The 9,084-nt window shown below is 41.6% G+C and overlaps 1 protein-coding gene across 2 annotated transcripts; it reads left to right on the forward strand.

Moving 5' to 3' along the window:
• Nucleotides 1-8,461, forward strand: matn1 (matrilin 1). Of its 2 annotated transcripts, XM_044172562.1 has the most exons (10): nucleotides 26-3,618; nucleotides 5,130-5,314; nucleotides 5,412-5,576; nucleotides 5,676-5,898; nucleotides 6,805-6,927; nucleotides 7,018-7,190; nucleotides 7,282-7,513; nucleotides 7,619-7,771; nucleotides 7,881-7,961; nucleotides 8,086-8,461. In XM_044172562.1, exons 1-10 carry the CDS (start codon nucleotides 3,525-3,527, stop codon nucleotides 8,133-8,135), a joined length of 1,479 nt encoding a protein of 492 aa, XP_044028497.1. In that variant the 5' UTR covers nucleotides 26-3,524; the 3' UTR covers nucleotides 8,136-8,461. The 2 variants fall into 2 exon arrangements, with proteins under 2 accessions (XP_044028498.1, XP_044028497.1); XM_044172563.1 differs by lacking the exon at nucleotides 6,805-6,927 and having other exon boundaries at nucleotides 1-3,618; nucleotides 7,881-7,960; nucleotides 8,084-8,461.
• Nucleotides 8,462-9,084: the final 623 nt, after the last annotated feature.

A 9,084-nucleotide genomic window follows, 5' to 3' on the forward strand; every position in this document is an offset into this window, starting at 1 on the left:
TGTGAATCTGTCTCTTGGTGAAGTCCACGTGTCAGTACGCATAGTTTCATATTTCGTTATATTTATGTGTCAGTGAGCTTGCATGTGTGGCTGAGGAGGGTTTTGTGTAGCTTTAACTTTTCAATACATTTTTCCATATGTGTGTGTGGTGTGTGTTGATGTATGTGCATATGTGAGTGTGTGTAAGCATAGGTATGGGATGCTTCAGTCCACCCCGATTCTATCGTGTCAATATTTACTCAGTATTCTGAGATTTGAAGAAAGGGAACTTGTTTCAATATTTATGGATGTGGTCAAACACGAAATCCTGGCAGTCTTTCCAAACCCTGTGACTGTACACACACACACACACACACACACACACAGGCACACACACACAGGCACACACTGACAGGGAAAAAAGTCAAAAAAACCTTGCTGGATACAGTCAAGTAACAAGAGTTTATTGATATTAGTGGATAAAGTTTATTGATATAACTGATTGAAAGTAATAATGTTTGTTGTGAAACAAAGCTGAAACATGGTTTGGAGATCCTCCAGTCCTTTTGGTTCTCTGGTTCAGATGCCATTACCATGTTGATTTTTGGTTTGTTTTGAAAAGATACGACAAATAGACTTGTGTTGGGTTTGGAAAAACAGGGAATACGAGGGAGAGTGCCTCGGGAGAACAACAACAACTTATTTTGATAGAATGAATAGATTTGACTGATTTAGAGAGATTTAAATGTTGTGTAAAATGAAGACAAACAGTGGAGGGTCCAGATTTGACAGAGATAAAATATCTCACCTAACCATGTTGATAGTAAACATATTCACTGGAAGTGGTGTTATTTGAATGTGGTCTTGTATAAAAATGCCTAATGGCATGCAGTGTGGCTGAGATGGAGGAATTTGTTTGTTTTAGACTTGTTTTCATTTACTCTATGGGTCTGGCAGTACTATTGTGATGAATATTCTCTAAATTGAGCTCCCTGAGGTGGCTTGGCTGTTGGCAGTGAAAGAGGACTTACAGGAACATTTCCTTTTTCAGTAAAAAAAAAAAAAAGCAAATATGCTATGTCTTTATATTAGATTTCTATTTTGCTACTGGAAAGTAAATGGATGAGGAGAAAAGGGAAAACAGAAAATATCTTTTGGGGTTAGGGTAAATTTGCTACACTGATTTGTCACTAAACTTAGTGGTGCTGAGTGTGACAAACCATTGAATTAGTGCTGAAAATGATATTAATCATCAACAAGTTTGATAGTTGATGAATCTAGGGCTGCAAATAAGGCTTTTTTAAATTATTGATTAATATGCTAACTATCAAAGAAGACTAAGAAAAACAATGAAAAAATTCACATTTGAGAAGCTTGAACCAGTAAATTTTGGGGTATTTTTCTTAAAAGTAGAAAAGTCACTATCAAAATTGGTAACATTTTGAAATGTGATTGATTGTTTTCGGCTATAGATAAATCATCAATCATTAAAAGTCAAAAATATCAAACATTCACTAATTCAAGCTTCTCAAATGTGAGGATTTGCTGCTTCTCTCTGTTTTACATTATTGTAAATATTTTGGGGGTTTGGTCGGACAAAACAAGACGTATGTAAATGTCTCATTGGACTCTAATTTTAATGACTTTCTGAAATTTTTTTAGACTAAATGATTAATTGAAAAATAATAATTTAAAAAATCTTCTTGCAGTCCTACTTCGAAGGTATAATGTGAATAGTAAAGGTTTTTATTGGAACTGACCTTCTAAAACTGTAATATCATGTTGAATACACACAGCAGATTGTCATTTTTTATCAGTTTAGACACATTTCAGGCCTTTTTTCTTAACGCCCACATCTCAACAGTCCTCTGTTGCTGTGTCACTCTAATTGTATGTAAACACAGCATGAAAAATTAGTGAATTTCCTGGCGTTGTGAAATAGTTCACAAATGCTGATGGATGCAGGTAAGGCTCATCCAGCTACCTGCTTATGTTTGTGTTTGTCCTGCCTGCCAAGCAGGCGTGGTTACATAACCTGTGTGTGTGTTTGTGAATGTGCTGTATATGTTTGTGTGTTTACACGAATATGTGTACGTGTGTCTCTGTTGTGTCTTCTCTTATAAGCCAAATAGCCCATTCCCAGAGTTGACATGATGTCCAGGAATAACATCTCAAATCTTTCATGTCCATCCCATCACCACCATAACACACACACACACACACTGTAGATTTTACAGCTTGTTCAGTTCAGTAGGACATCTGTCTGGTTAGTTACTGTACAGCCTAAGCCCCAACTCCTCTTCCCCTCCCAGACTACCCCCTGAATTGCGGCTTGTTCAGGTCGTGTGTGTGGATGAAGGTGTGTGTGTGTGTGGAGGAGGAGGAAGGGGAGGTGTAGAGGAATGCAGGGCTGGGTCGGGTGGAGCGGGATGTCGAGAGGGTAAAAGAGGGGTCTCTGTTTAATGTGTCTGTGGACTCCATAGAGAGATTAAAGATGTGTATGTGGGCGTATTGATGAAAGTGTGTTTTCCTACTGTGTTTACTGGGTCTACCTGCCTACCTGTCAGTGGAGAGGAGCGTAATGGAGAAATAGGCGGGAAGAAGAGTCAGAGTGAAATTGGTTTCTTCTTTTGATCTGGTTGCGATCTGGGAATCTTTACCTTCTATTTGTATGTTTTTGCTATCTGTTCTGTGGTAAATTTGATCTTAAAATATATTGAAGCGAAGTCAGAGGCTTTAAAAATCTACAAAAATGCTAAGTAGGAAGGATGGGAGCAAAATGACCAAACAAGTGACAAAAAAACAAACATGTTATGTATAATTAAGGAGCACTGAACTAAACTGAGCTGTACTTCAAGAATCAAGGAATTGGCTTGTATACTTCAGGTTATACAGAAATGCATGCTTATGCAGAAATTGCACACACACATCCCAACGTGCAGAGCAGCAGGAACACTGTAGGCTGTGTACGGTGGCTCTCTTTCACTTCCGCACCATAAATGTGTGTTTGCCATATGAGGGAACACGGGGAGAAAAGAGGAATTCATGTTGGTGTTTATTTGAGCTTTGGCCAAATCCAACCTGGGGCGGCTGCGTTGGCACACACTCTGCACCAAACCCCAGCCGCTCCTGTACCCCCAGCCAGACACACATACTGTACGCACTCAGGTACTCTCTCTCTCTCTCTCTCACACACACACACACATATACCTGTCCATCCTAGCTATATCAAGGTGTGTTTGTCTTTCTCTGCCCACCATTTTAGGTCCTCCCAGAGCAGGTATTTCCCTCTCTTCCCCACAGACGCACACACATTTACACACACACATGCTGCAGCTGAGGGGGGCTGTCTGTGGGCTGAGTGTGTGAAGCACTTGCATTGATAACCTGCAGCTCAGAGTCACTCAGTCTCACTCTGTGGCCGTCCCCCTCGCCTGGAACTCCCTTCGCCCTGCTCTGTCTCCTTTCTGGCTGCTCACTCTAGGACCGTCTGTGGACGCACTCAGACCCCCGCGTTTACTCGTCACCCTTCTGTTGCTGTCACCATGACGCCCACCCCACCGCTGTTCCTGCTGCTGCTCTGCCTCATAGGAGCTCAAGCCACTGCCACCGTGGACCTCCGCACGGCTGCCGCCATGGGTGAGAATGATGACCTTTAACCCCTAAAGCTGATCCTAACTCCAGTCGAGGACTCAGAGTCTCTGATGGTGTGATACCTGACATCTAACACTGGTTTTTCACTCCTTATCCTTAAAAAATGTAACTCTGAGAACAGTAGACCTCAGAATAGACGTTATAACATGATTAAGCTAAATTAATTCTTGACTTTATATTATATTCCTCTAAAATTCTATTCAATTCTTGTTAGTGAAGGACCCAACTTTAATTCTTGTAATGGGTCCCTCTGGTCTGTGGTCAGTCTTTTCCATATATCCATGGTGGCATGATGTGTTTGAACTAGTTTCATGTGGTATAAACTCCCAGAGGAAACAGAATTGAAGGAGAGGAGTGGGAAAAGTCAAGTATTTATTTAGCTTAGTCATGCTTTACATTTAAATTGGTTTGGATAATTGTTTCAGTATTGTGATTATTTTGTTTAAGGCAAAAAGAATATAATTCCAGTTATACTGATTTCTATATTTTTCCATGTATTTGTGCATTTATTGATTAGAAGTTATTAGTCAGCCAATGTTAAACACCGCAGTGGTTTCTGTGTTGTTGCTGGTGGTTGGATGGTGTATGACGTGCACAGTTTGAATGACTGTTTCAGGAGGGAGTGTGGCAGTTGGCACGCTCTGTCTGTGTGTGTGTGTGTGTGTGTATGTGTGTGTGATGGAGTAGAAGGTGGAGAAGTTTGTAGGAGGAAAAACTGAAGGGAGGGAGAGAGGTGAAGGGTGAGAAGGGAGATCAGTGATGTTTAATAGACACTGGAAGTTTTAGCGACAGATAATTTAACAAGGCCTCAAATTCCTGGACTGTCACTGAAAATCCGACACATCCTCCCTGTTGCAAACAGTCTAGCTTTATTATTATTACCAGACACTATCACAAAAACAGCTTTCTGTCCTTCACACACGAGGTAGCTCCAACAGTTAAAGCTTGTTCAGCAAAAATGTTTATTATAATAATAATATAACAATTTTGACAAAAAAAACCCAACTCCAGGTCCCCCTTTGTTGAGCTTTTTTTGAGTTCACAGTCTTCCTGATTTTGCTCAGTTGTCATTCTAATAATAATTTATTAATATTATTATCTAAGAGGTACTCTTTTTGAAAAATTATTTTTAATATATTTAAAGCACATGGCTTCTCATTTGATCTTTCTCTGTCCTTCATACTTGTTTTTCTGGCCAAGCTTTTCTCCATCTCTCCCTCCACCCTCAGCTCTCTCCACCCCTGTTGCCTCCCTGCATCCTGTTTTTCTGTTTCCTCCCACTTTCTCATCAGCCTCCATCCACTCCGCCCTCCCTTTTTCCTCTCAATACCGCCGTTCTCCCCATGCTCCTCCCCCCTCCCCCCTTTCTCCCTTCTTCATCAACTTAATTTCTTTATCCATCTATATTTCCGTATCATTTTGTGGATGTACAGCTGTTATGCAAACTATTAAGATATGAATAAATAATAATCTTCTTTCTGTCCCTTCATGTGTAGCGGCAGGTTTGTGCAAAACTCGTCCCACAGACATTGTGTTCATCATCGACAGTAGTCGGAGTGTTCGCCCTTCAGAGTTTGAGCAGGTCAAGGTCTTCCTGGCCAAGGTCATCGAGGGGCTGGATGTTGGACCCAACGCCACCCGTGTGGGAGTTGTCAACTACGCTAGTCGCGTCAAGAATGAGGTACAGGGCTCATCTAGCCTTCACTAGCACTGAGCAAAGTTTTTATTTATTTGTCAAACTATTTAATATCACTAACCTTGCTATTATTCAACTGTAGGTGTCTCTGAAGACACACCGCACCAAAGCCGGACTGATTAAGGCTGTGACTAAGATCGAGCCCCTTTCCACTGGAACAATGACCGGTCTGGCCATCCAGTTTGCCCTGAATGTGGCCTTCAGTGAGGGCGAGGGCGCTCGTGTCAAATCTCCTGATATCAGCAAGGTCAGACACACATTTATATGCATTCACACATGTAATTCAACATATTACATAATTATGGTCATCTTATTCTTATCTAATTTTGCTCCTCTTCCTTCACAGGTTGCCATTATTGTGACCGATGGGCGTCCCCAGGACAACGTGAAGGATGTGGCTCAGCGTGCACGGGATGCTGGTATTGAGATTTTTGCCATCGGTGTGGGACGTGTGGACATGAGCACCCTGAAGCAGATGGCCAGTGAACCTCTGGATGACCATGTGGACTACGTGGAGAGCTACAGCGTCATCGAGAAGCTCACCAAGAAGTTCCAGGAGGCCTTCTGTGGTAAGATGGGAGGAGGTCAAGGGAAGAGGAAGTGGGAGAAGAAGAAGTAAAGATGATTATTATTTAAAGACAGATGCAGAAAACAGGGATTAGTCCTTAGTGATGGAAATAGACAAAGATGGCTGAAAAGAATTACTGTCAGGGTGGGTCATCATCATTATCCATCAAGCCTGCAGAGAGAGCTGTCTGCTGGCCCCCCTATACTGAGGGTAAGGTGTCAGGACTGTCATCTTTTCATTCCAATATATTGTTCCCTCCCTTTTGTCCTCCGCTCAGCCTCAACAAGACTACATAATCATTCAACCATTCAAACTCATTAAATATTCCCAGTGCACGGGGGCATTAGGGCAGGAACAACCTTTTGGAACGAAATTCGCTCCTGTTCTTCAGTCAACTCTCACATAACTGAGACATGAGACTGATCTCTCTGTTATTACCAATCCATTAGTAACAATCATTAAACCTCCAATTAGTGATGCCCTTTGGCTCTCCCAGTCTGCAGCAGTTTTGGTTGCTGTCTGCCACTCACTATGCAGCAGCCAATCTTGCTGCAGATGTTTCGTCCACGGGCAGAGCTGCATGATCGCAGTGTTGGATTGTTATTGGATGAGCCTGTGCATCACATTTAGAAACAGACAAACGGATCTTGTTTTTTTGAGGCTACTCCAATCTTTTCCACCTGATTGTTTTAAGGATCCACTGGATTCATGCATCATCCACACATGTTAAAAATTGTTCAGGTCAACTGCAGGTCACAGTGGATCATTAAAAATCAATGCTAGATTTTCCCGTTTTCAAACTGACATAGTTTCATTCTCTCCTCCTAACCCCCCGTGTGTATGTGCCTCAACATATATTCTACTATGTGTGTGTGTGTGTGTGTTCTGCATGCACACACACACACAGTGTCGGACCTGTGTGCCACTGGGGATCATGACTGTGAGCAGGTATGCATCAGCAGCCCCGGATCATACAAGTGTGCCTGCAAAGATGGCTTTACCCTCATGGACGATGGTCGCAGCTGCAGTGGTGAGTGTGTGTGTACATGAAGGTATTCGTCCAAGTGTGGTCACTGTGCTCCCAGAGTAACATGCCCTGTTGTGTGTTTGACATCACCAGCTTGCAGCAACTCTGCGACAGATGTGGTGTTCCTGATCGATGGCTCTAAGAGCGTCCGTCCTGAGAACTTTGAGCTGGTCAAGAAGTGGATCAACCAGATCGTCGACAAACTGGATGTTTCTGACAGCAAGGCTCACGTTGGACTGGTACAGTACTCCAGCTCAGTCAGACAGGTACGTGTCTGCGTTTGTCATTTAGTGTCACCTAATAATCAGCTTCCTTCTTCTTCTGTATCAATGTTATGTTTCCATCTCCCTCCTGCAGGAGTTCCCCCTGGGACGCTTCAACAACAAGAAAGACCTGAAGGATGCTGTGAAGAAGATGGCCTACATGGAGAGGGGAACCATGACAGGCCAGGCTCTCCGCTATCTGACAGACAGCAGCTTCACTCCTGGTCAGGGCGCCCGGCCTGGAGTCACCAAGGTAGGCATCGTCTTCACCGATGGACGCAGCCAGGACTACATCGGAGATGCTGCCAAGAAGGCCAAGGAGCACGGTGAGAGGGAGAGGATAGATTACTTTCTAATGGTAAATTACTTCTTACTTCTTAGTGCCTACTTTTACTAGTCAGATGAGGGAAACCTGTGTGTGTTTGTTACAGGTTTCAAGATGTACGCTGTTGGAGTGGGTAATGCGGTGGAGGATGAGCTGAAAGAGATTGCCTCTGAGCCGACTGGAGAGCACTACTTCTACACTGCTGACTTCAAGACTATGAACCAGATCGCCAAGAAGCTGCAGATTAACATCTGTCAAGGTCACACATGATGATTAAATACAAACATTAAAAATACTTGCGTTATCATTGGTTATTTCACTATACAAACTGGTACAATAACTTGAACTTGTGCTTTCTGTTCCTGCAGAGGAGGACCCTTGCGAATGTGACTCCCTCGTAAAGTTCCAAAAGAAAGTAGAAGATGCCCTACAGGCACTAACAAAAAAATATATCCTTTACAGTGGGTGAAATGGTCTGAGAATATGATGTTGGGAGGGAGTGTGTTAACGTTGTTATCATATTTTCTGTCTTATTGTTTGTCTTCATTGTTCCTGTCCTTGACAAAATCTTACTAGAGAGTATGTCGAAGAGGATCGCCTTGCTGGAGAACAAAATCGTCTGAGGACTCACATCCAACTTTTCCCTATACATCTGCACACACCCACATACACACACACACAAACAAGTTTTACTTCCTGTAAAATACTGAAGAGGAACCGGTGTGTGTGAGTGAGTGAACCCTGACCTCCGCTTGTAACCTGAGCTTTCCCAGACCACCTCTGCCCCCTCCTCTCAGTCTTATCTCTTCCACCCTTGGGTCTCCTGGGACACGAAGCGCCGGTTGCCATGGGGACCACGCCTTTGTGTGTGTGCGCGCTCCGAAGGTCATCCTCCATAGCCAGCCTGTGTGTTTTTTTAATAAAAGTCTTCCCTCATAGGGAAACGGTACACTGAAGGGGTTTTCTTTGTTGCTGCCACAATGTTGAATTTCCCCAAACCCCATAGAGTCTGTGTCTTGTCATGTCAAACAGAGCAGCACATCACCCTCACTTGTCTGTTTATATCTGTCACTGTCATCTTTCCCTCTCTCTCCTCTCATATCTGAAGGCATCAGCTTTCTTCTCTTACCTCCACATAAAGGTATCTAATATTTTATATATATATACATATATATATATATATATATATATATATATATATATATGTATATATATATGTATATATATACATATATATATATATATATATATATGTATATGTATATATATATATATATATATATATATATATATGTATATGTATATATATATATATATATATATATATATATATGTATATATATATATATATATATATATATATATATATATGTATATGTATATATATATATATATATACACACACACACATAATAAGATATGTCTGATAATAAGGGTACACCATTGATGTTTTTATTTTCCTAAATAAAGCTGATTCAGGAAGTACATATTATAAATTGTGAAAGTATTGTATGCCAAATTAACATTACAGACACAAATACATTCTTATTTCTATGCAGTTTTAGCTGTTAA

This window comes from Siniperca chuatsi, linkage group LG17, assembly GCF_020085105.1.
Source record: "Siniperca chuatsi isolate FFG_IHB_CAS linkage group LG17, ASM2008510v1, whole genome shotgun sequence".
NCBI classification, from domain to species: domain Eukaryota; kingdom Metazoa; phylum Chordata; class Actinopteri; order Centrarchiformes; family Sinipercidae; genus Siniperca; species Siniperca chuatsi.

Excerpts from the sequence above, each read along its gene's own strand:
- matn1 (XM_044172562.1), top strand. The coding sequence starts at position 3,525 with ATGACGCCCACCCCACCGCTGTTCCTGCTGCTGCTCTGCCTCATAGGA. Across the intron at positions 5,577-5,675 it reads AATCTCCTGATATCAGCAAG|GTTGCCATTATTGTGACCGA; the intron begins GTCAGACACACA and ends CTTCCTTCACAG. Across the intron at positions 7,514-7,618 it reads CAAGAAGGCCAAGGAGCACG|GTTTCAAGATGTACGCTGTT; the intron begins GTGAGAGGGAGA and ends TGTTTGTTACAG.